Below are 26,302 nucleotides of genomic sequence, written 5' to 3'. Positions count from 1 at the left end.
CCTCGTTACCGTCCATGTCTCACTGTGTCTCCCTAGCACAGCGAGCTGCTGCCAGAGCCCGGGGACTGGAGCTTCAGCCAGATAAACACAGCTTGGCCCAGCAGGGCAGCCTGGCTCTGCCCCCGAGACTTCCCACAGACGCTGGGGCTGCTGGACTGTCCCTGGGGGCAGGAGAGGGCCTGCTGGTGAGGACACAGCGGTGTGATCTGATGGGCCCTCTCCCTTTCCACACTCTGGCTTGCTCCCCCATCCCCTGTGGAGCAACCAGAGCCTACGGCCAGGCTCCAGCTCCCAGGGGAAGAGGCTTTCTCCAGCCTTCCTGCTCCAGACCCCAGAGGCTCCCTACAGGTTCTGAGCCCTGGGAGGGAGAGACGGGAGCTAGGCAGAGACCCCGGGTCTGCTCTGAGCTTGGGTGGGGTGGGGGAGTGAGGCCCAGACCTGAAGTGGCCATGCGGCACAGCCAAGCAGCCTGCAAAGGGATGGGCGGCGGGCGCAGAGATCCCCCGGCTGCCATGGAAAGGAGCCGACCTATGGAAAGAGCCGGAGTGAGGGGGAGGAAGGTCAGGAGCAAGCGGATCACAGCTCTCTGCCCAGCCGTGCGGCAGACAGAGGGTGTTGCTCGCTGCGGCCAAGCTTGCCTGGTGCTGGGTTACAAATCACTGCAGTGCTGAGTGCAGGGGAGCGAAACGCCGCGGTCTTCATTGCGTGGATAAAGGGAGCAGAACTGCACCTAACCTGCCCCAGATAGGGGCTTGCCCTCCACTGACAGGGCCTCGTCAAGGCAGGGGCTCCCGTGCCAGGGCCCGGTGAGCGCAGAGGGGTGGGGAGAGGCATTCTAACCGGGGGGACTTTATTCACCCTCTCCACACCACTCATGATTTTATAGACCTCTATCATATCCCCCCTCAGTCTCCTCCTTTCTAAACTGAAAAGTCCCAGTCGCTTTAGCCTCTGCTCATATGGGACCCGTTCCAAACCCCTAAGGATTTCCACAAGGATTCCAAGATCTCGTTCTTGAGTGCTAACAGCGATTCTTGTATCTATGGTTTGGATTATATTTTCCACGTGCGTCACTTTGCACTTAACACTGAACTCCATCTGCCCTTGTGTTGCCCAGCCACCAATGTTGTGACGTCCCTTTCTAGCTCTTTCCAGTCAGTTTTGGATTCGTTCCCGTTCACTCCTTTTTCAAGGACATTTGTAAATGTAACACAGTAATGCAAATGCAAATCCCTAAAACAACACTCACTCCCCCCCATCTTTTGAGTGGAGTACCCCGCAAGCTTGTCCTGATGCTCTAACAACCCTCCAGTGACTGGCATGCCCAGCCTTTTGCTATTCTTAGTCACCTGCCTCCCTCTTCTTATGACAAAGTCCCTGCCCCAAAGGCAAAGCAGCGAGCTGCAGTTAAAAGCTGCCTCTGGAGTCAGGGCAACAGGCTGTAAGCAGACCTCAAGTATGAAATCCAGGGGTTCAAACATGGGGAGGGGGCTACCACACCCCTGTTCCTCCATAAATGGCAGCCTTGCAATTATGGAGCGGGACTGGGTGTGCTCTGGAGCTCATGACAGACACAGGTCACCCAGGCCTTTGGGGGGGCCGTATCCTGGCCCCCCGCAGGGCGTCAGAGGGACCCAGCGGGAGAGCGAGAAGGAGACACCGACCCCGCCCTGTCTCCCGCCCACAGGACAGAGGGTGAGGTGCTGGGGTAGGCTCTGGAGCGGTACCTCGAGGGAGGGGAGGACCCATGAGTCCTGCTCCCTGGGGCTGGGGCGCTGCCAGGCCTGTGCGCCCAGACTCAGTAATTGCCGCTTGGCAGGTGTGGGCCCGGCCACGCCTTGTGGGAAGCCGCCAAGGGCAGGGGGCTTGGCGGTGAATGAAGACGTGTGTGGGGGGAGGAGAGGGGGGCAGCTCGTCTCCAGGGGAGCCAGGTCTCTGCCATGGTCCAGGGGCCGGCGCTGGCTGGGCATCCCCAGAGGTTCGCTCCCCTGCAAGGCCAGTGCCCAGTGGCCTCTTGGCTCAGCTGTTTGCCGGATGCCTCAGCCAGTGCACGGTGCCGCCCGGACACATGAACTCACCTCTGCAGCCTGTTATTACACTTCCACCCGCCCGCCCAGGGCCGTTCCTCGGCTCTCGCAGGGCCCTGCTGCTTCCGTATCTCTCGGGAGGGGCAGTCCCTGGCGCTGCATCTTGTGCAATGTGCCGCCTGGGACTGGAGCACTGGGCTGGCAGGCGGCATATAAGCGGGTGCAGATCGGCGCCGGGCATCTGGCACAGCAGCAGCATGAAGTCAGGCCTCCTCCTCCTCCCGGTGCTCCTCGCCCTCTGGGCTGAGCTGTCGCCTGCCTCTGGGCAGCTCCGTCAAGGTGAGGGCTCCCTGCCCCTCCTCCCAGCCTGGCAGCCAGCGCTTCCCTCCTGCCTGCCCCCCACCGGCTCCTGGCTCCTCCCTCCACAGGCTGCCCCCAGCCCTGCCTGTATCCCCCACGTGTCATGGCCCTTTGCAGCTGCCCCCAGCCCTGCCTCCTGCCCCAGGGTCTCTAGCCCCCTGAGAGAGGCTCTGATCCTGGACCCCCACTTCACCCCACAGAGGCCTCCTTCCCCAGCCCCTAAAGTTTTGCTGCACCCCTCCAAACCTGGGGTCCAGGACACTGAGCCTCCCGATTCTCCACACCGGAGCCTTCTACCTGTCGGCTCCCCCTGGGGAGCCCTCCATGCCCATGGCTCCTGGCAGTGACTCCCCGACGCCCTCCCCTTTGGACCCGTCTCCCTCGGGGCCATGTCGCAGCCTGGCTCTGGGTTGGGCCATTGGGTACCTCGCTGCTGGGCTCGGCTCAGTGTGAGCGCTCCCCTCCCCCTCTCTCCCCAGAGCCCCCATCACAGCTCGGGGCACCTTGGACCCGTTGCCCAGCTGCAAAGGCAGGTGCCTTCCTGTGCTCAGGCAGCCCCAGTTCGGCCACCTGCAGGCACCCGGCCCAGGGAGATGGACTGTCTGGACGACGGTCCCTGCGCACCCACAGCCGCCCCCTGCCCCCTCCCCAACGATCCCCCAGAATCTTCCTCCTCTGCACTGTCCCTGCTCATGGCATTTGGAGAGCTCTGCCCTGGCTCCTTCCCCAGCCTCTCCGTCCTCTCAGCCTCCCCCTCCCCCTGCCCTGCTATGGGCTCCTTTGCCATTGGGGCGGGGGGAGGGGGCAGCAGGAGGCCAGGGCCCCTCCCAGCCACAGGAAACGTGGGGTGTGGGGGAGGATGCAGGGGGCCGGGCTGGGACCAGGGCATGGAGGAGACTGGGGGGGGGGGTCACGCGTCCTCCCCTTTAGCTAGCGGGGAGGCTCCAGTTGTCTATGGCTGCTCACCCCACACACCAAACGCTGTCCTTCCCCGCGGCGAGCCTCTAGCAGCGACCCCCTGCTGTGCGCAGCCTTCCCGCTGCCTGGCTGCCCAGGGCCTGCTTGCACTGGAGCCGTGAGGCTCTGGGCACGTGGGTGACCATGGGGGGTCCCTCCAGCCAGAACAGCTGCTTTACTGACTGCCTGGCCCCCGAAATGTGCTCCCCAGAACGCCTCGTCTCCCCGCCCGCCTGCTGGGACCCCCATCTGTGCTCCCTGGGAGAGCTCTGTAACCCATCTCCTTGCCGGCGCTGCAACCGGCCTCCAGGAGGGGCCAGAATCTATTGGGGCAGCTGCCAGAGCAACGTGCAGGCTCCCCAGGAGCGTGGGGTGGCCGCAGCAAGTGCAGTGCAGGGAGAAGGAACCCAGCAGCCTCCCTTGCCCTGCGCCTGGGCTGGGCCACTGATCCCTGAGGAGCAGAGCTGGGATCATGGCACTGTTGCCATAGCGGCGCCTGCAGACGTGCTCTCATGAGCAGAAGCGCTCCAAGGCCGCGGGAGTTCACACGGTGACTAGAGAGCCAAAACTGGAGCATCCGATATTTTACCTAGTTGGTGGACAAGATAAGGAGGGGAATGGGTTAGTCTCCCCTGCACTCCCTTTGTGAGCAAGGCAGTGTTCTGTACCCCTTAAGGAAACAGGTCAGCCAATGAAATGTAATGGCAGCAGGTTTAAAGCAAACATAAGGAAGTACTTCCTCACATAAGCACAGCGTTAACCTGTGGAACTCATTGCCAGAGCATATTGTGGAGGCCAAAGTACAAAGGGGCTCCACAAAGAATTGGATAAGTTTCTGGAGGGCAGGTCCCTCAATGGCTGTTGGCCACGATGGCCGGGGTGCAACTCAGGGATGCTCTGGTGTCCCCAAACATCTGACTGGTAGAAGCTGGCACTGGACGGCAGGAGAGGGATGCCCTGTTCTGCTCACACCCTCTGAAACATCTGCCCCTGGCCCCTGGCGAAAGGGTATTGGGCTAGATGGGCGAGTGGTCGGCCCCAGCAGGACGAAGCAGAGACTGCCAGCCAGCACCGGAGGGGTAAAGGAGAGCCCAGGGGCCCAGGCAGCCCAGCCCCATGGTACCCGCCGTGGATGCCAGGCCTGGGGAGCAGGAGAACAGGAGAGAGCTTGGCCCAGTATGGGGCTGACTGGCCAAGAGGCAAGACCACGAGGCAGGGCAGGCGTCTGGGAGTCAGGGCCAGTGTCAGGGAGCCCCCAGTCTCTGAGGTGACGGCTGAGAAGAACCCAGAAACGTGGTGGCAGCCCTGGCCCCGTGGCAAGCGCCACCCAACGGGACCTGCGGGAAGCAGCTGTCCTGCACGCGGGACTAGAGAGGCCCCAGATTGACCCAACTGGTAGGAAGCAGCCGCGGCAGCAGGTTCCGACTCAGCGGAGGGTTCGCGGCCCCATTCAAGGGTTGATGTGCATAGGACTCTGGGTGCGGACATGCTGGAGAGGGAGGGCCCAGGTCCCCCTACCCCTTTGGCCTTCAAGACTGAGTAGCCTCAACCACACAGGGGGCTGAGGGCCAGGCTCTCTAACCACTAGGCAGCTCAGCCTTCTGAGCTGCCTGTTACACCCACTATGGTCATTCTCACGTGCCTAGCGAGGCTTTGGGGAGGAGATGGAAGACAACTGGAATGAGCTGCACCACCATGATTGCCAGCCTCTTCCCCATTTCCTGCCCTTTGCCAGCCTGGCCATGGGAGATGTCCCCACCACCAAGAGAGAGGGACCCAGGAACATCCCTGCTCCATCAGCCTCAGCTGAATGGCAATCATTACCCGCTCCAACAGCAACAGCAGCTCTCGCCCATCTCGGTACCGTCTTCTCTGTCTCCCACCAGGACAGCTAGGGCCTCAGCAGTGCCAGCTAGGACACACCGGAGAAGGGGGGTTCCTTCTCAGACTCTCTCCAGCTACAGAGCGAGGGGACATGGGATGTGGTTAAATGAAACCCTGAGTCATTGCTTCCCCTCTTCAGGGCTTCAACTGTTCTTCCTGCTTTTCCGTATGTCATGGAAGGTTGAAACGCTCTTTACTGGGGTGTTTGCCCTGGTGTGAGCAGTAGAGACCCTGCGCTCCAAGCCCCAAAGCTTGTAAACATGATTTCATGTTGGACAGGGACTGGCAGGGCCGGACTAAGGGGGGGCGAGCCGGGCAGCTGCCCCGGGCGCCAACTGATGGGGGGCGCCTGATGGCAGCTATAAGGGGCGGGTGGTGGCCCTTATAGCTGCCATCAGGAGCTGCGCGCCCAGCTCCCGCCAGCCCCCCATCACCGCGGCGCCGGCCAGCAGCGCCCTTCCTCCCACGGCCGCAGGGCCCTGCACGGCCAGGCACGGCCCACCCCGGGCTGTGCGCCAGCAGCAGTGGCCAGGCCAGGCTGAGCAGCGCATGCGCCGTGTGCCCCAGGGGCGAGTCCCAGGCTGTGCTCCAGCGGCCGTGGCCAGGCAGTGCATGCGCCGTGCGCCCGGGCCCGGGGAGCCAAAATGGCTCTAGCCGGCCCTGGGGACTGGGTTATATCAACTCCTTTGGCCTTGGTGATATAGAGGGGGGTTGTCTGCTTTGTAACCCGGGGTCCCTGCGCTGTGCGATTCCCACTGACTCACCCACATGTGGATTAGCCCAGACACCCAGGCCCAGCCTGGGCAGGTAACAAGGCTCTTCCCAGGGGGAGAGACAAAGGAAGGGAGGGGGAGACGCCACCTGGCTGGGGGGCAGGGCCGCGGAGCTGGGCACTTTTTTGGCTGGGAAACCATGGAGAGAACAGACTAAGCGGAGTGCTGGGAGTTCAGGGGGCGATGCACCCGCCCCAAGGGGTCTAGGGCAGCCCCTGACTCCTTATGTCCACATCACGTCTGTGCTGGGCTGTGTCCTGGAGAATCATAGAATCATAGAATAATAGGACTGGAAGGGACCTCGAGAGGTCATCGAGTCCAGCCCCCCGCCCTCAAGGCAGGACCAAGCTCTGTCTACACCATCCCTGACAGATGTCTATCTAACCTGTTCTTAAATATCTCCAGAGAGGGAGATTCCACCACCTCCCTTGGCAATTTATTCCAATATTTGACCACCCTGACAGTTAGGAATTTTTTCCTAATGTCCAATCTAAACCTCCCCTGCTGCACTTTAAGCCCATTACTCCTTGTCCTGTCCTCAGTAACCAAGAGGAACAAATTTTCTCCTTCCTCCTTGTGACACCCTTTTAGATATTTGAAAACCTCTATCATGTCCCCCCTTAATCTTCTTTTTTCCAAACTAAACAAGCCCAGTTCATGAAGCCTGGCTTCATAGGTCATGTTCTCTAAACCTTTAATCATTCTTGTCGCTCTTCTCTGTACCCTTTCCAATTTCTCCACATCTTTCTTGAAATGTGGCGCCCAGAACTGGACACAGTACTCCAGCTGAGGCCTAACTAGTGCAGAGTAGAGCGGCAGAATGACTTCACGAGTTTTGCTTACAACACACCTGTTGATACAACCTAGAACCATATTTGCTTTTTTTGCAACAGCATCACACTGTTGACTCATATTCAACTTGTGGTCCACTATGACCCCTAGATCCCTTTCCACCATGCTCCTTCCTAGACAGTCGCTTCCCATCTTGTATGTATGGAACTGATTGTTCCTTCCTAAGTGGAGCACTTTGCATTTCTCTTTATTAAACCTCATCCTGTTTACCTCTGACCATTTCTCTAACTTGCTAAGGTAACAACCCCTCTCTGTTCTACTGGCTGGCAGAGTCTCATCTTGCTATAGATGGGGTGCAGGATCGGGGAGGGGGGTCCCTGATGCGCTGCCACAGCCTGGTCACCAGAAGCTCCAGGAAGAGCCCAGATGTAGGTGGAAAATGACACTCAGTGAAAACTGCTCATTAGCCCTGGGAGCTGGATTCTGGCCCTGCTGGGGAAAGGATAACACAATGCATCTGTGCAATATGTTCCTGGGAAACTGCCCTGGTCGTACCAGCGAGCAGGAAAACGGGGCATGTAAAGGAACTGGATCGGCCCAAAGACCATGACAGGACGCCACTCAGAGAGCTGTTAGCACCTTCAGTGGTTGTTAAGTGGGTAGAGTCCCCAACAGCCCATATCACACTGAGTCCATTCGCATGTGAATTGAATTTGAGGGTGAACTGGGATTCCAGGGCTTCCCTGTGGATCTGGCTTGTGGGGCTGGTTTGTGACAAGACAGCTGCTTGCAGGTCTGTCAGACTGTGGGTAGGCAGGCTGAAATGCTCACCAACAGCATTTGGTGGACTGAGGAGTAACAGTTAATCCGAACTAAGGGCGTAGTTTGGATTAACTTTAAACCGCTGCGTGTAGCTGTGGGCAGTTCGTTCGAACTAAGGGGGATTTAAAAATGGTGGCCGGACGGGAACATGCAAATAAAGCCCGGGATATTTAAATCCCGGGCTTCATTTGCAATTCCGGTTGCCTGATTTGCCTATCTAGCTCGAATTAACAAGCTAGTGTAGACGTACCCTTAGAGACTAACAAATATATAGGATCATGAGCTTCCGTGGGTAAAACCCACTTCATCAGATGAGTTGGAGTGGAAACAACACAGTCCAAGATACATAAAACAGCAAAAGCAGTTACCTGTCTAATGTACGACCCCTGTTAATAAAGCTAATTAAGTGGGCTGGATGTGTCCCATTCATAGCTTTGGATGTGAAAATGTGAATGTCAAAGGCAGGGAAAATTGGCTTTGTAGTGTGTTGACCAGTTAATATCTTTATTCAAGCCCAGCTTGACAGTGTCAAATTGTAAATGAATTCCAGTTCTGAACTCTCTCTGTAATTGGTTAGTAAAATTCCTTTGTAGAAGAACGGCTATTTTTAAATCCACGATTGAGCGATCAGGCAGGTTAAAATGTTTGCGTACAGGTTTCTGTGTGTTCCCATTCCTGATGTCTGATTTGTGTCCATTTATCCTTTGTCACAAAGACTGTCCGGTCTGGCCAATGTACGTGGCAGAGGGGCATTGCTGGCACTTGATGGCATAGATCACATTAGAGGACATGATGCAGTTGTAAGAGCCCATGATGTGGTGGCATGTGTGGTTAGGGCCTGTGATGGTGTCACTTGTGTAGATGTGTGGACAGAGTTGGCAACAGGGTTTGTTGCAGGGGCAGGGTCCTGAGTGAGTGTATCTGGGTGTGGTGTGTGGCTGCTGGTAAATATTTGCGCCAGGTTGCGGGGTTGTCAGTAGGTGAGGACTGGCCTGTCTCCCAAGGCCTGTGAGATTGTTTTCCAGGCTAGGTTGTAGATTGTCAATGAGGCGCTGGAGGTGTTTGAGCTGGGGCTATAGGTGATGACCAGTGGGGTTCTGTTATTTTCCTTGTGGGGCCTGTCTTGAAGCTAATGACTTCTGGGTACTTGTCTGGCTCTGTCAACCTGTTTGCCCACTTCCCCAGGTGGGTATCTGTGTTTTAAGAATGCCTGAGAGAGATCTGGTAGGTGTTTGTCCCTGTCTGTGGGTGGGAGCCGACCCGGCTGTACCTTAGGGCTTGGCGTACACAGCGGATCGTGTGCTGTGCCCTGCGTGGAAGCGAGAGGCTGGTGGGCAAGGACAGCAGCCAGCAGGTTTACAGCGTAGGGGGGTGTCCATGTGACCATCAGTTATTTGCATTTTGGTGTCGGTGAGCGACCTGGCAATGATCGTCCTGCCCTCTTCTCCCAAATCCTGGCCCTCAACATTCTTCAACTGCTAGTTCAAAGGGCATCATCTGTGAGTGTGGGCCCTGCCTAGGGCTTCGGCATGCCAGCGACACACACAGCGCTCACGCAGGAGAGGCAGTCCCCTTCCCCATCTCCCTCCCCAGCCTCTGCTCCTTCCACCGGCCCCCTTAGTGCAGCACGAGGCAGCAGCGAAGCCCTGCGGAGCCCCCCTTTCCTCCTAACCCGTCTGCCTTGGCTCTGCAGCGAACGAGGGCTGCAGTCTCCCTGTGGAGACTGGCCCCATGTAGGGCGTGCCTGCCCCACCACTGCGAGAACCCAGCCACCAGGGGTATGTCTGCGCCACGGGACAAGGTCGAATTAAGCGACGTGACTCCAGTGACGTTCATGGTGCAGCTGAAGTCCAAGTAACTTAACTGCGGGAAGTCGAAGGGAGAACACTTGCCCTGTGACGTCCCTTGCTGCCTGTGGAAGCAGGACTCCCGGTTGCACCAGGCTCCGCTCTTCGAGGGCCCCGAACCCTTGTAGGGACAGGCCTGGCCAAGGCAGCTGGGCATTTCCCCTCTAGCCCTGGAGCCCAGTTTGCCTCGGCCCAGGGACCCTGCTCTCCATGGAGCCGAAGCAGCAGCCGCCTTCTGGCTGTATGACGAGCCAGGTGTGCAGACGCCCTTGGCGTGACGCCGCATGGAGTGTGTGGAGTCAATGAGACACACGCAGGGGCCCGTCACCCCGCAGCCCCCCAACCGGGGCGCCCCTCAGAGCCACAGGCTGCATTAGTGCACACTAGCTGTGCACCAGGCACTGACAATACCTGAGTGTGTGCGAGGGGCAGTATGGGCAGTGGGGAGGACATGCACAGGCTGCACTAGTGCACACTAGCTGAGGAACTCACTTGTTCCTCTTTGTTCTGTAGCTGGAAACGTCTGCCAGCTCCCTCCGGAGGAAGGCCCATGCAAGGCCTACATGCCCAGCTACTTCTACAACCCCGTCACCGAGAGCTGTGAGATGTTCATTTATGGTGGCTGTGGGGGCAACGGGAACAGGTTTGAAACCAAAGAGGAATGTCTGTGGACGTGTGGACAGCCTGGTGAGAGACTGAGGGAAACTCAGCAAGTGGGGTCCCCAGTTGCCCCGGTAACAGAGACCTTCCTGCCACAGAGCCTGACCTCCATGATAACAAGGGACTGGCTGCATCCCAGCAGTGCTAGAGTACCCACCGCGGCCCACAGCTCATAGCTCAGGCGCTGCGCAGGCACAGGGCAGGAGACAGCCCTGCCCCGAGGACTCTGCCCCTGGCCAGAGGAGGGGCAGGGGGCTGAGGAGGAGCCGGCGAGCGGGGTCCACGGTGCAGCTCGTGCTGGAGCTGAAACGAAAGGGAAGGTCCCTGAGTCCTGGCAGCTGCGTCCCAGCCCCTTTGGGAGCCCCTGGCTGGGGAGCTAATGACAAGAACTGCCCGGCTGGACACGTCTCCAGCCCTGCCCGCTGGCTGCCGCAGGGACTCACCCTTGTCTCTGGCACAGCGGCGGCGGGGCTCACGGGCAGGCGTGTCCCAGACTCAGACACTGCAGGGTGGGTGAAATGGCTCCAGAGCTGCCATGGGCAGAGCTGTCCTGCCCACAGGACGGTTGGGGCGGTTGCACCATGTTCTGCACCTTGAGGGGCCCCGAACCCTTGTAGGGACAGGGCTGGCCATGGCACCTGGGCATTTCCCCTCTAGCTCAGGAGCCCAGTTTGCCTCGGCCCAGGGACCCTGCTCTCCATGGAGCCGACGCAGCAGCCGCCTTCTGGCTTCATGACGAGCCAGGTGTGCAAACGCCCTTGGCGTGACGCCGCGTGGAGTGTGTGGGGTCGCTGAGATACACGCAGGGGCCCGTCACCCAGCAGCCCCCAGCCGGGGTCCCCTCAAGTAGCTGGGCTGGTTTCAGTCCGTGGCAATGAAAGGGATTGTCAATATAGGGGGAAAACTCCTGCAGTCCCTCCTCAGGCAGGTCTCCCAGTGCAGCTGCCAGGCCTTTCCCACGCTCAGCACCTCAGGATTTCACAGCTGCACCCGCCCCTCGCCCAGCAGGGGACCCCTGCCTCTGCACTGAGTGTCCCTCTGGCTTGGGGCTCATTGACCTTAACCAGCCCCAGGGGAGCCAGTGGGGGGCCCTGGACAGAATCAGGCCAGAGACACAACATGAACGGCGCCGGCAAAGGTCAGTCATGTTTGCACTTGGATCCCAGTCCCCAGAATGCTCAGCCTGCCCCTTTATGCACCTAATCTGCATGGAAATGGGCGCGCCCCTTCTGTCTGTCCAGGCGTTTGCCACCCTTCAGCAGCGTGAGGGGTCTCACTGCCTGGCTCTGACATTTCAGTATCGCCTGCGGCTACGTGGGGTCAGCGTGTTACCTTATCACAGCGTCAGGGTCTGGAGAAAATAACGACAAAGCGATTGTACGAAAACATCCCAGACCCAGATGCACATTTATGGTCAGTTCCCGGGTCGGAGAGTGTTCAGTGCCCTGACTGATGTTTCTAGATTTTCGTGGAAAACTGCATGTGCTTTTCCCTGCCATTCATGGAGGGTAGGTCAGGGTGGGTCCATCAGTGGCTATGAGCCAAGATGGGCAGGGATGGTGTCCCTAGCCTCTGTGTGTCTGGGAATGGGTGATGGGAGGGATCCCGTGAGGATTCCCTGTTGTGTTCCCTCCCTCTGGGGCACCTGGCCTTGGCCACGGTGGGCAGACAGGACCCAGGGCTGGATAGACCTGTGGTCTGACCCCGTCTGGCCGCTCTTACGCTCTTATGCAATCTTTCTGAGAATCGGGCCCAGCTGCTCTTACCGGTGCCAGTGGTGTAACGCTGCAGAATGGGCTTTCCATGGAGTTCTGACGCGCCAGCTGCTTCCGTGGGCTAATGACGAGGATTCTGACCCCATCTCCCCGCCAGCCTGCAGCCTGTGCCCGTCACTTTGGAATGGGAAGGATGAGATGCTTCCCCATTTCCCTTCTTTCTTCCTGACCTGCCTGTCTTCCTTCTGCAATGGCAGAGATCTGCAAGCTCCCCAAGGAACCCGGCCCATGTTTGGCCTACATGCCCAGCTACTTCTATGACCCCGTCACCAAGAGCTGTCAGATGTTCATTTATGGCGGATGCCAGGGCAATGGGAACCGCTTTGCCACTAAAGAGGAATGTCTCTGGACGTGTGGACGGTCTGGTAAGAGACTGGGGGAAACCCAGTTAGTTGGGTTGTCAGTGGCCCCAGCAACAGGGATGCTCATGCAAATAATGATTGTTTGGCTGCAGCTCAGCAGTGCCTAGAGCACTGGTCCTCACAGTGTTGTCTGTGGATCACTAGTGGTCCATGACCATTTTACAGGTGGGCCAGAGGCTCAGGGCTCACCCCCCCTTCCCCAGCGGCCGGGAGCCTAGGCTGGCACTCCAGTTCTGCCCCTCCCCACGAGGTTGATGCATCAGCACTGACTTCCCACTGTGGGGTGGGGGTTGCACCTCCCAGGCTGGATCCGGCTTGTGTGGGTAGAAAGTGGCTCTATGTGCTGCTGCTCCCCCCCACCCTCTGGCTAGGGGAACGGGAGTGAGGAAACCACTCACCTGGAGGCTTTCCCTGTTGCTCCCGTTGGCTGGAATCACGGCCAATGGGAGCAGCAGGGTGTGGTGCCCGGGAGCGGCAGGAGGCACTGAGCCACGTAAGCACCCTCTATCCCTCTCATGCCCAGACCCCCACCTCCAGCCCTCTTCTGCAGAATACCCCCCTTTCCGCTCACTTGTTTCTCTTTGTTCTGCAGCTGGAGACGTCTGCCAGCTCCCTGCAAAGCCTGGCCCTTGTGAGGCCTACATGCCCCACTACTTCTACAACTCAGCCTCCAAGAGCTGTGAGATGTTCATTTATGGTGGCTGCGGGGGCAATGGGAACAGGTTTGCCACTGAAGAGGAATGTCTCCGGGTGTGTGGACAGACTGGTAAGAGACTGAGGGAGACTCAGCGAGTCTCGTCCCCATCTGCCCCAGTAATAGAGACCTTTCTGCAAAGATTTGAGGCCACAGAGCCCTAGAACATCCACCACAGCCCATGGCCCCATTGCCCACGCACTGCACAGACACAGAGTAAGGCTTTGTCTACTCTTTCAACATTGAAGCTTTAACACAACAGTGTTGTTGTGATGTCAGCGCTGGACGAGCTCTCTGGGCACTCTGGGAAACCCATCTCCACAAGGGGTGTAGCGCCCAGTGCTGGAAGTTCCTGCACAAAAACGTCCTGTGTTCAGGGGCTTGTTTTTCACACCTCCGAGTGAGAAAGTTTCAGTGCAGTATATTTCCAGAGTAGGCAAAAATGAGGAGATTAGTTAAACAGAAATTAAAAAGTACAGTGACAAAAATAAAATCTCTGCAAGCTGCATGGAAGCTTTTCAAAGACACCATAATAGAGGGCCAACTTAAATGGATAAACCAAATTAAAAAACACAGGAAGAGAACAAAAAAGCGACACAATGGCTTAACAACCAGGTAAAAGAAGCAGTGACAGATAAAAAAACATCTGTTAAAAAGTGGAAGTCAAATCCTAGAGAGGAAAATAGAAAGGAGTATAAACTTTGTCAAATTAATTATAAAACTATAATAAGAAAAGCCAAAAGGAGTTTGAAGAACAGCTAGCCAAACACGCAAAAGTAATAGCAAACTGTTTTTAAGTACATCAGAAGCAGGAAGTCTGGTAAACAACCAGTGGGGGCCCTGGACGATCGAGATGCTAATAGAGCATTCAAAGACAATAAAGTCATAGCAGAGAACCTGAATGCATTCTTTGCTTCAGTCTTCACAGCTGAGGATATCGGGGAGATTCCCAAACCTGAGCCATTCTTCTTAAGTGACAAATCTGAGGCATTGTCCCAGACTAAGGTTTTGAAACAAATTGATAAAATTAACAGTAACCACTCACTAGGGCCAGATGGCATTCACCAAAGAGTTCTGAAAGAATTCAAATGTGAAATTGCAGAACTATTAACTGTGGTTTGTAACCTATCCTTTAAATCAGCTTCCATACCTAATGACTGGGAGATAGCTAATGTGACACCTATATTTTAAAAGGGTTCTAGAGGTGATCCTGGCAATTACAGACCAGTAAGTCTAATGTCAGCACCGGGCAAATTAGTTAAAACTATAGTAAAAGAAGAGAATTGTCAGACGCATCGATTAACATAATTTGTTGGGGGAAAGTCAACATGGTTTCTGTAAAGGGAAATCATGCCTTACTAATCTATTAGAGTTCTTTGAGGGGGTCAATGAACATGTTGACTAGGAGCATCCAGTGGACATAGTATACTTAGATTTCCAGAACGTCTCTGACAAGATCCCTCACCAAAGGCTCTTAAGCAAAGTAGGTTGTCATGAGATAAGAGGGGAGGTCCTTTTGTAGATCAATAACTGGTTAAAAGACAGGAAACAAAGGGTAGGAATAAATGGTAAGTTTTCCCAGTAGAGAGAAGTAATTAGCGGGATTCCCCCAGGATCTGTCTTGGGACCCATCCTATTCAACTTAGTTATAAATGATCTAGAGAAAGGGGTAAACAGGGAGCTGGCAAGATTTGCAGATGATACTAAACTGCTCCAGGTAGTTAAGACCAAAGCAGACTGTGAAGAGCTTCAAAAACATCTCACCAAACTAAGTGATAAGGCAACAAAATGGCAAATGAAATGTAATGTAGGTAAATGTAAAGTAAGGTACATTGGTAAAATAATCCCATCTATACTTACAACATGATGAGGACTAATTTAGCTGTAGCCACTCAAGACAGAGATCTTGGAGTCATTGTGAATAGTTCTCTGAAAACATCCACTCAGTGTGCAGCGGCCGACAAAAAAACAAGCTGAATGTTAGGAATCGTTAAAAAGGGGACAGAAAATAAGATAGAAAATAAGAACATCTTATTGCCTCTGTATAAAACTAGGGGACGTCCACATCTTGAACACTGCGTACAGACGTGGACGCCTCATCTCAAAAAAGATATTTTGGCTTTGGAAAAGGTTCCGAAAAGGGCAACACAAATGATGAGGGTTTTGCAACGGGTCCCATATGAAGAGAGATTCAAAAGACTTGGACTTTTCATCTTAGAAAAGAAGGGACTAAGAAGGGATATGATAGAGGTCTATACAATCATGGCAGCTATGGAGGAGGGGAATAAGGAAAAATTATTTACTTGCTCCCATAACATAAGAACTAGGGGTCACCAAATGAAATGAACAGGTAACAGGATTAAAACAAAAAAAAGGAAGTTTCTCTTCTCACAGTGCACGGTTGGCCTGTGGAACTCCTTGCTGGAGGAAGTTGTGAAGACTAGGATTTTAACAGGGTTTAAGAAAAAACTAGATAGATTCATAGAGGGTAGGTCCATCAATGGCTATTAGCCAGGATGGGCAGGAATGGTGTGCCTGGCTCTGTTTGTCAGAGGGTGGAGATGGATGAACAGATGAGGAAGAACGGCTCTTGCGCAAGTGGGGTCTCCACAGTTCCTTTTTGCGCAAAAGCCTCTTGCGCAAAGCGGCTGCTAAATAATTATGCAAATGAAGTGGTGCGATATTCCAAGATGCGCTTCATTTGCGTAAGCTTTTCTGAAAGGAGGCTAAAGTGTAGCTGTAGCCTAAGGGACAGCCCTGCCCCGAGGACTCTGCCCCTGGCCAGAGGAGGGGCAGGGGGCTGAGGAGGAGCCGGCGAGCGGGGTCCACGGTGCAGCTCGTGCTGGAGCTGAAACGAAAGGGAAGGTCCCTGAGTCCTGGCAGCTGCGTCTCAGCCCCTTTGGGCGCCCCGGCTGGGGAGCTAATGACAAGAACTGCCCGGCTGGACACGTCTCCAGCCCTGCCCGCTGGCTGCCACAGGGACTCACCCTTGTCTCTGGCACAGCGAGGGCGGGGCTCACAGGCAGGCGTGTCCCAGACTCAGACACTGGGGAATGGCTCACACAGCTGCCCTGGCACCTGGGCATTTCCCCTCCAGCCCAGGAGCCCAGTTTGCCTCGGTCCAGGGACCCTGCTCTCCATGGAGCCGACGCAGCAGCCGCCTTCCGGCTTCATGACGATCCAGGTGTGCAGACGCCCTTGCCGTGACGCCGCGTGGAGTGTGTGGGGTCGCTGAGATACACGCAGGGGCCCGTCACCCAGCAGCCCCCAGCCGGGGTCCCCTCAAGTAGCTGGGCTGGTTTCAGTCCGTGGCAATGAAAGGGATTGTTAATATCGGGGGAATCTCCTGCAGTCCCTCCTCAGGCAGGTCTCCCAGTGCAGCTGCCAGGCCTTTCCCACGCTCAGCACCTCAGGATTTCACAGCTGCACCCGCCCCTCGCCCAGCAGGGGACCCCTGCCTCTGCACTGAGTGTCCCTCTGGCTTGGGGCTCATTGACCTTAACCAGCCCCAGGGGAGCCAGTGGGGGGCCCTGGACAGAATCAGGCCAGAGACACAACATGAACGGCGCCGGCAAAGGTCTGTCATGTTTGCACTTGGATCCCAGTCCCCAGAATGCTCAGCCTGCCCCTTTATGCACCTAATCTGCATGGAAATGGGCGCGCCCCTTCTGTCTGTCCAGGCGTTTGCCACCCTTCAGCAGCGTGAGGGGTCTCACTGCCTGGCTCTGACATTTCAGTATCGCCTGCGGCTACGTGGGGTCAGCGTGTTACCTTATCACAGCGTCAGGGTCTGGAGAAAATAACGACAAAGCGATTGTACGAAAACATCCCAGAGCCAGATGCACATTTATGGTCAGTTCCCGGGTCGGAGAGTGTTCAGTGCCCTGACTGATGTTTCTAGATTTTTGTGGAAAACTGCACGTGCTTTTCCCTGCCATTCATGGAGGGTAGGTCAGGGTGGGTCCATCAGTGGCTATGAGCCAAGTTGGGCAGGAATGGTGTCCCTAGCCTCTGTGTGTCTGGGAATGGGTGATGGGAGGGATCCCGTGAGGATTCCCTGTTGTGTTCCCTCCCTCTGGGGCACCTGGCCTTGGCCACGGTGGGCAGACAGGACCCAGGGCTGGACAGACCCGTGGTCTGACCCCGTCTGGCCGCTCTTATGCAATCTTTCTGAGAATCGGGCCCAGCTGCTCTTACCGGTGCCAGTGGTGTAACGCTGCAGAATGGGCTTTCCATGGAGTTCTGACGCGCCAGCTGCTTCCGTGGGCTAATGACGAGGATTCTGACCCCATCTCCCCGCCAGCCTGCAGCCTGTGCCCGTCACTTTGGAATGGGAAGGCTGAGATGCTTCCCCATTTCCCTTCTTTCTTCCTGACCTGCCTGTCTTCCTTCTGCAATGGCAGAGATCTGCAAGCTCCCCAAGGAACCCGGCCCATGTTTGGCCTACATGCCCAGCTACTTCTATGACCCCGTCACCAAGAGCTGTCAGATGTTCATTTATGGCGGCTGCGGGGGCAATGGGAACCGCTTTGCCACTAAAGAGGAATGTCTCCGGACGTGTGGACGGTCTGGTAAGAGACTGGGGGAAACCCAGTTAGTTGGGTTGTCAGCGGCCCCAGCAACAGGGATGCTCATGCAAATAATGATTGTTTGGCTGCAGCTCAGCAGTGCCTAGAGCACTGGTCCTCAAAGTGTTGTCTGTGGATCACTAGTGGTCCATGAACATCTTACAGGTGGGCCAGAGGCTCAGGGCTCACCCCCCTTTCCCCAGCGGCTGGGAGCCTAGGCTGGCACTCCAGTTCTGCCCCTCCCCACGGGCTGGATCCGGCTTGTGGGGGTAGAAAGTGGCTCTATGTGCTGCTGCTCGCCCCCCCCCCTCCCTCTGGCTAGGGGAACGGGAATGAGGAAACCACTCACCCGGAGGCTTTCCCTGTTGCTCCCGTTGGCTGGAATCACGGCCAATGGGAGCAGCAGGGTTTGGTGCCCGAGAGCGGCAGGAGGCACTGAGCCACGTAAGCACCCTCTATCCCTCTCATGCCCAGACCCCCACCTCCAGCCCTCTTCTGCAGAATCCCCCCCTTTCCCCTCACTTGTTTCTCTTTGATCTGCAGCTGGAGACGTCTGCCAGCTCCCTGCAAAGCCTGGCCCTTGTGAGGCCTACATGCCCCACTACTTCTACAACCCAGCCTCCAAGAGCTGTGAGAGGTTCATTTATGGTGGCTGCGGGGGCAATGGGAACAGGTTTGCCACTGAAGAGGAATGTCTCCGGGCATGTGGACAGACTGGTAAGAGACTGAGGGAGACTCAGGAAGTCGCGTCCCCATCTGCCCCGGTAATAGAGACCTTTCTGCAAAGATTTGGGGCCACAGAGCCCTAGAACATCCACCACAGCCCATGGCCCCATTGCCCACGCACTGCACAGACACAGAGTAAGGCTTTGTCTACTCTTTCAACATTGAAGCTTTAACACAACAGTGTTGTTGTGATGTCAGCGCTGGACGAGCTCTCTGGGCACTCTGGGGAACCCATCTCCACAAGGGGCGTAGCGCCCAGTGCTGGAAGTTCCTGCACAAAAACGTCCTGTGTTCAGGGGCTTGTTTTTCACACCTCCGAGTGAGAAAGTTTCAGTGCAGTATATTTCCAGAGTAGACAAAAATGAGGAGATTAGTTAAACAGACATTAAAAAGTACAGTGACAAAAATAAAATCTCTGCAGGCTGCATGGAAGATTTTCGAAGACACCATAATAGAGGCCCAACTTAAATGGATAAACCAAATTAAAAAACACAGGAAGAGAACAAAAAAGTGACACTATGGCTTAACAACCAGGTAAAAGAAGCAGTGACAGATAAAAAGACATCTGTTAAAAAGTGGAAGTCAAATCCTAGAGAGGAAAATAGAAAGGTGTATAAACTTTGTCAAATTAAGTGTAAAACTATAATAAGAAAAGCCAAAAGGAGTTTGAAGAACAGCTAGCCAAACACTCAGAAGTAATAGCAAACTGTTTTTAAGTACATCAGAAGCAGGAAGTCTGGTAAACAACCAGTGGGGGCCCTGGACGATCGAGATGCTAATAGAGCATTCAAAGACAATAAAGTCATAGCGGAGAACCTGAATGCATTCTTTGCTTCAGTCTTCACAGCTGAGGATATCGGGGAGATTCCCAAACCTGAGCCATTCTTCTTAAGTGACAAATCTGAGGCATTGTCCCAGACTAAGGTTTTGAAACAAATTGATAAAATTAACAGTAACCACTCACTAGGGCCAGATGGCATTCACCCAAGAGTTCTGAAAGAATTCAAATGTGAAATTGCAGAACTATTAACTGTGGTTTGTAACCTATCCTTTAAATCAGCTTCCATACCTAATGACTGGGAGATAGCTAATGTGACACCTATATTTTAAAAGGGTCCTAGAGGTGATCCTGGCAATTACAGACCAGTAAGTCTAATGTCAGCACCGGGCAAATTAGTTAAAACTATAGTAAAAGAAGAGAATTGTCAGACGCATCGATTAACATAATTTGTTGGGGGAAAGTCAACATGGTTTCTGTAAAGGGAAATCATGCCTTACTAATCTATTAGAGTTCTTTGAGGAGGTCAATGAACATGTTGACTAGAAGGATCCAGTGGACATAGTATACTTAGATTTCCAGAACGTCTCTGACAAGATCCCTCACCAAAGGCTCTTAAGCAAAGTAGGTTGTCATGAAATAAAAGGGGAGGTCCTTTTGAAGATCAATAACTGGTTAAAAGACAGGAAACAAAGGGTAGGAATAAATGGTAAGTTTTCCCAGTAGAGAGAAGTAATTAGCGGGATTCCCCCAGGATCTGTCTTGGGACCCATCCTATTCAACTTAGTTATAAATGATCTAGAGAAAGGGGTAAACAGGGAGCTGGCAAGATTTGCAGATGATACTAAACTGCTCCAGGTAGTTAAGACCAAAGCAGACTGTGAAGAGCTTCAAAAACATCTCACCAAACTAAGTGATAAGGCAACAAAATGGCAAATGAAATGTAATGTAGGTAAATGTAAAGTAAGGTACATTGGTAAAATAATCCCATCTATACTTACAACATGATGAGGACTAATTTAGCTGTAGCCACTCAAGACAGAGATCTTCATCCACTCAGTGTGCAGCGGCCGACAAAAAAACAAGCTGAATGTTAGGAATCGTTAAAAAGGGGACAGAAAATAAGATAGAAAATAAGAACATCTTATTGCCTCTGTATAAAACTAGGGGACGTCCACATCTTGAACACTGCGTACAGACGTGGACGCCTCATCTCAAAAAAGATATTTTGGCTTTGGAAAAGGTTCCGAAAAGGGCAACACAAATGATGAGGGTTTTGCAACGGGTCCCATATGAAGAGAGATTCAAAAGACTTGGACTTTTCATCTTAGAAAAGAAGGGACTAAGAAGGGATATGATAGAGGTCTATACAATCATGGCAGCTATGGAGGAGGGGAATAAGGAAAAATTATTTACTTGCTCCCATAACATAAGAACTAGGGGTCACCAAATGAAATGAACAGGTAACAGGATTAAAACAAAAAAAAGGAAGTTTCTCTTCTCACAGTGCACGGTTGGCCTGTGGAACTCCTTGCTGGAGGAAGTTGTGAAGACTAGGATTTTAACAGGGTTTAAGAAAAAACTAGATAGATTCATAGAGGGTAGGTCCATCAATGGCTATTAGCCAGGATGGGCAGGAATGGTGTGCCTGGCTCTGTTTGTCAGAGGGTGGAGATGGATGAACAGATGAGGAAGAACGGCTCTTGCGCAAGTGGGGTCTCCACAGTTCCTTTTTGCGCAAAAGCCTCTTGCGCAAAGCGGCTGCTAAATAATTATGCAAATGAAGTGGTGCGATATTCCAAGATGCGCTTCATTTGCGTAAGCTTTTCTGAAAGGAGGCTAAAGTGTAGCTGTAGCCTAAGGGACAGCCCTGCCCCGAGGACTCTGCCCCTGGCCAGAGGAGGGGCAGGGGGCTGAGGAGGAGCCGGCGAGCGGGGTCCACGGTGCAGCTCGTGCTGGAGCTGAAACGAAAGGGAAGGTCCCTGAGTCCTGGCAGCTGCGTCCCAGCCCCTTTGGGAGCCCCTGGCTGGGGAGCTAATGACAAGAACTGCCCGGCTGGACATGTCTCCAGCCCTGCCCGCTGGCTGCCTCAGGGACTCACCCTTGTCTCTGGCACAGCGGGGGCGGGGCTCACGGGCAGGCGTGTCCCAGACTCAGACACTGGGGAATGGCTCACACAGCTGCCCTGGCACCTGGGCATTTCCCCTCCAGCCCAGGAGCCCAGTTTGACTTGGTCCAGGGACCCTGATCTCCATGGAGCCGACACAGCAGCCACCGTCTGGCTGTATGACGATCCAGGTGTGCAGACGCCCTTGCCGTGACGCCGCGTGGAGTGTGTGGGGTCACTGAGATACACGCAGGGTCCCGTCACCCCGCGGCCCCCCAGCTGGGCTGGGCTGGTTTCAGTCCACGGCAATGAAAGGGATTGTCAATATAGGGGGAAAACTCCTGCAGTCCCTCCTCAGGCAGGACTCCCACTGCAGCTGCCAGGCCTTTCCTGGCTCAGTACCTCAGGATTTCACAGCTGCACCCGCCCCTCGCCCAGCAGGGCACGCCCTGCCTCTGCACTGAGTGTCCCTCTGGCTTGGGGTTCATTGACTTTAATCATCCCCAGGGGAGCCAGTGGGGGAGCCCTGGACAGAATCAGGCCAGAGACACAACATGAACGGCGCCGGCAAAGGTCAGTCATGTTTGCACTTGGATTCCAGTCCCCAGAATGCTCAGCCTGCCCCTTTATGCACCTAACCCCACGAGGTTGACGCACCAGCACTGACTTCCCACTGTGGGGTGGGCGTGGCACCTCACGGGCTGGATCCGGGTTGTGGGGGTAGAAAGTGGCTCTATGTGCTGCTGCTCCCCCCCTCCTCGCTAGGGGTACGGGAGCGAGGAAACCACTCACCTGGAGGCTTTCCCTGCTGCTCCCATTGGCTGGAATCACGGGCAATGGGAGCAGCAGGGTGTGGTGCCTGGGAGCGGCAGGAGGCACTGAGCCAGTTAAGCACTCTCTATCCCTCTCATGCCCAGACCCCCACCTCCAGCCCTCTTCTGCAGAATCCCTCCCTTTCCCCTCACTTGTTTCTCTTTTTTCTGCAGCTGGAGACGTCTGCCAGCTCCCTGCAAAGCCTGGCCCTTGTGAGGCCTACATGCCCCACTACTTCTACAACCCAGCCTCCAAGAGCTGTGAGAGGTTCATTTATGGTGGCTGCGGGGGCAATGGGAACAGGTTTGCCACTGAAGAGGAATGTCTCCGGGCATGTGGACAGACTGGTAAGAGACTGAGGGAGACTCAGCGAGTTGCGTCCCCATCTGCCCCGGTAATAGAGACCTTTCTGCAAAGATTTGGGGCCACAGAGCCCTAGAACATCCACCACAGCCCATGGCCCCATTGCCCACGCACTGCACAGACACAGAGTAAGGCTTTGTCTACTCTTTCAACATTGAAGCTTTAACACAACAGTGTTGTTGTGATGTCAGCGCTGGACGAGCTCTCTGGGCACTCTGGGGAACCCATCTCCACAAGGGGCGTAGCGCCCAGTGCTGGAAGTTCCTGCACAAAAACGTCCTGTGTTCAGGGGCTTGTTTTTCACACCTCCGAGTGAGAAAGTTTCAGTGCAGTATATTTCCAGAGTAGACAAAAATGAGGAGATTAGTTAAACAGAAATTAAAAAGTACAGTGACAAAAATAAAATCTCTGCAAGGTGCATGGAAGCTTTTCGAAGACACCATAATAGAGGCCCAACTTAAATGGATAAACCAAATTAAAAAACACAGGAAGAGAACAAAAAAGTGACACTATGGCTTAACAACCAGGTAAAAGAAGCAGTGACAGATAAAAAGACATCTGTTAAAAAGTGGAAGTCAAATCCTAGAGAGGAAAATAGAAAGGAGTATAAACGTTGTCAAATTAAGTGTAAAACTATAATAAGAAAAGCCAAAAGGAGTTTGAAGAACAGCTAGCCAAACACTCAAAAGTAATAGCAAACTGTTTTTAAGTACATCAGAAAGGGAAGGTCCCTGAGTCCTGGCTGGGGCGCTAATGACAAGAACTGCCCGGCTGGACACATCATGACCTTTCATTCGCTAGCTTACCTGGCACTTTGCATGCAACAGACAGTAATTACGTTGGGGGGGGGGGGGGGGGGGGGGGGGGGGGGGGGGGGTCAGGGCGCTGGTGTGAGTACAGAGTGCCACACGCTGCTGTCATAGTTCCCCTCTCCATGTCACCCCCACAAATCCCCCACTTTGTTACAGCGCCAGCCTGTTGCTGCATTTCCCTTTGGAACAGGAACTTACAGGCCATGGCGAAGGCCGTTGGGTGATGCAGCAACGGCTCCCTTCTCCAGTTGCCAAACGGCTGCCCTTGGAGGCGGCTCTTTGCTGGGGTAAGAGAGCAGCTGTGAGGTGCCCGTGGCCCTCCCGCCCTGACAGCCAGAGGAGCCGGGCGCGGCCCGCCCAGGGTCTCCCATCAGCCCAGCTGTGAGACACCAGCTCTGTGGAGAGGAGTCACAGGAAGGGGGCAGATGTTCCCTCCTGCGACCGGACGGCCCCTTGGCCCCTCCCTCTGCCCTGTTTATCCAGCCTGCCCTGGCTGGAGCCCTGGGGCAGAATCCCTCGCCTGGCCCAGAGCTGCAGGCGGAAGTGGCTGTTTCTCTCCCTCCTCCCTACCCTGAGCTCTCCGGACTCTGGGCCTGCAGAGGGAGCCCAGTGTCCCATCTGGTAGCTAATCTCTCACTGCTGTCTCTCCCGCCCCTCCCCGCCCTGCCCCACTTGGAGCGGGGTGGGGACAGGGATTTATCAGCCAGGTGTCTCACTGCCCTGGGATGCTCTGTCTTCCAGAGAAACCTGGGCTCTGCCCTGTGTTCCCCCCAGACACCATTGGGATCTGCGCCCTGTTGTGCTCCAGTGACAATGACTGCCCTGGAGCACAGAAGTGCTGCAGCGTTGGGTGTGGCCAGATGTGCCTTGCCCCCACGCACGTGAGGTTCAGCGTCGTGCAGGGACTCTCTAGAGTGAGCCCACAGCTCTTTGGGGAGGAGGGGAAGGGCTGGGGGAAGCTGGCGAGCAGACAGGGAGGGGAGGGCTCAGGCATGTTATCTGCGCAGCCGGCCTCGCCAACTGGGTTTCCAGCCGCCTCCCGGGGCTGCTCTGGACCATCTTCCTATTCAACATGTTCATAAATGATCTGGAGAAAGGGGTAAGCAGGGAGGTGGTAAAGTTTGCGGATGATACCAAACTGTTTAGGATAGTCAAGACAGAAGCAGACTGTGAGGGACTCCAAGAAGATCTCACCAAACTGAGTGATTGGGCAACAAAATGGCAAATGAAATGTAATGTGGATAAGTGTAAAGTAACGCACATTGGGAAAGATAACCCCAACTATACATAGAATATGATGGGGGCTAATTTAGCTCCAACTAATCAGGAAAGAGACCTTGGAGTCATCGTGGCTAGTTCTCTGAAGACGTCCACGCAGTGTGCAGTGGCAGTCAAAAAAGCAAACAGGAAGTTAGGAATCATTAAAAAAGGGATAGAGAATAAGATGGAGAATATCTTTTGCCCTTATATAAATCCATGGAACGCCCACATCTGGAATACTGTGTACAGATGCGGTCTCCTCATCTCAAAAAGGATATACTGCATTAGAGAAGGTTCAGAGAAGGGCAACTAAAATGCTGAGGGGTTTGGAACGGGTCCCATATGAGGAGAGATTAAAGAGACTGGGACTTTCAGCTTTCAAAAAAGAGGAGACTAAGGGGGGATAGGATTGAGGTCTATAAAATCATGAGTGGTGTGGAGAAAATGAATAAGGAAAAGTTATTTACTTGTTCCCATAATATAAGAACTAGGGGCCACCAAATGAAACTGATGGGCAGCAGGTTTACAACAAATAAAAGGAAGTTCTTCTTCACACAGCGCAGAGTCAATCTGTGGAACTCCTCGCCTGAGGAGGCTGTGAAGGCTAGGACTAGAACAGGGTTTAAAAGAGAGCTAGATAAATTCATGGAGGTTGGTCCATCAATGGCTGTTACCCAGGCTGGGTAAGGAATGGTGTCCCTGGCCTCTGTGTGTCAGAGGGTGGAGATGGATGGCAGCAGAGAGATGGCTTGATCATTCCCTGTTTGATTCACTCCCTCTGGGGCACCTGGCGCTGGCCACTGTGGGCCGACAGGACACTGGGCTGGATGGACCTTTGGTCTGACCCCGTCTGGCTGTTCTTATGACCCGAGGTCACACAGCCCCTAGCCCTTGGCCCTGCTGCCAGGACAGCCACTGCCCAGGAAGGGCTGGGTGTAGCTGCATCAGCTGAGGGTCTGTGCCCCCATGTCCCTGCAGCCTTCCGAGAGCCAGTGCGTGCAGGAGCTGGCTGCTGCCTCACGCTACAGAGGCTGTGAGGATGGCAGCCGGCTCCCAGGAGTGGGGCAGGAGCCTGTGTGTAACCATGAATTCTCACTGCTAAGCCCAGGCTTATTGGTTAACCGTGTACATGGTTCCATGCTCCCATCCCTAGCTCTGACTGCACCTGACACCGAGGGGGGACTAACTCAGCTGAGCGCTGGGGAGCACTGAGCCCTGGGTGCCAGGATCTCTGTGCCTTGCCCCTGTGTGTGAGGCAGGCCAGGGTTACAGGCCCTTGCTGCTATTACCTCCCTCCCTGCCCCCCCAGCCTTGGGGCAAATCCCTGATCTGACTGAGTGCCTCCTTTCCACAGGGCCGACCAGAGATGGACTGAGAAAGCCAAGAGTGTGACAGATGGGTCAGCATGAACATGGGACGGACCCTCCAATATGGCCCACACCTGAGTCCCACCCGGCTCGCCTGGGGGCCTCATCTCCCCCAGCACCAGGGCTGTGTAATACAGCGCTCTGTCATGGGCTGCCCCCCATGCTTATGAAAATGGGCTTATGAATATGCATAACGCAACAATGCTTTAGGCCAAATGTATCATGTGACATATCATTTTAAAGTGACAATCTGCTGGATGTGTATATTCTGTTTCTCTGCATCTATCGGCTTGTATGTGAGGTTAGAAATATGAAGGTTAGATGTGTTTTATTAATCCACGTCTTCTAGCGAAAGTCATGAGTGGTATTTATGGAAACTTAATGGCCCAGTGCTCAAGACAATGATCTGCAAATTGGTTTGTTTTTCCTACATGCCCAAACTGTGGTTGGTTTTAGAAAGACATGTGACTATGTCAACTGGTACAGGAATCCATCTTGAATCTGGTATTTTTCCATGGGGAGCGTTTTAGCCAAATGATTCCAGCCCTGAGGAAA

At 54.6% G+C, this 26,302-nt stretch overlaps 1 protein-coding gene across 2 annotated transcripts; it reads left to right on the top strand.

Moving 5' to 3' along the window:
• Positions 1-169: 169 nt before the first annotated feature.
• LOC102448272 (kunitz-type serine protease inhibitor 6-like) lies at positions 170-26,003 on the top strand. Of its 2 annotated transcripts, XM_089769778.1 has the most exons (9): positions 170-2,366; positions 9,976-10,149; positions 12,095-12,262; positions 12,852-13,025; positions 17,357-17,524; positions 18,065-18,238; positions 21,640-21,705; positions 22,119-22,292; positions 25,735-26,003. In XM_089769778.1, the coding sequence occupies exons 1-9, from the start codon at positions 1,877-1,879 to the stop codon at positions 25,770-25,772; spliced, it is 1,626 nt and encodes a 541-aa protein (XP_089625904.1). In that variant the 5' UTR covers positions 170-1,876; the 3' UTR covers positions 25,773-26,003. The 2 variants fall into 2 exon arrangements, with proteins under 2 accessions (XP_089625904.1, XP_089625905.1); XM_089769779.1 differs by lacking the exon at positions 9,976-10,149 and having other exon boundaries at positions 1,424-2,366.
• Positions 26,004-26,302: the final 299 nt, after the last annotated feature.

This window comes from Pelodiscus sinensis, chromosome 17 (genome assembly GCF_052426305.1).
Source record: "Pelodiscus sinensis isolate ZL-2025 chromosome 17, ASM5242630v1, whole genome shotgun sequence".
Taxonomy (NCBI): Eukaryota; Metazoa; Chordata; order Testudines; family Trionychidae; genus Pelodiscus; species Pelodiscus sinensis.
The sequence above is the reverse complement of the archived record's forward strand: the minus strand, read 5'-3'. Positions and strand labels throughout refer to the sequence as shown.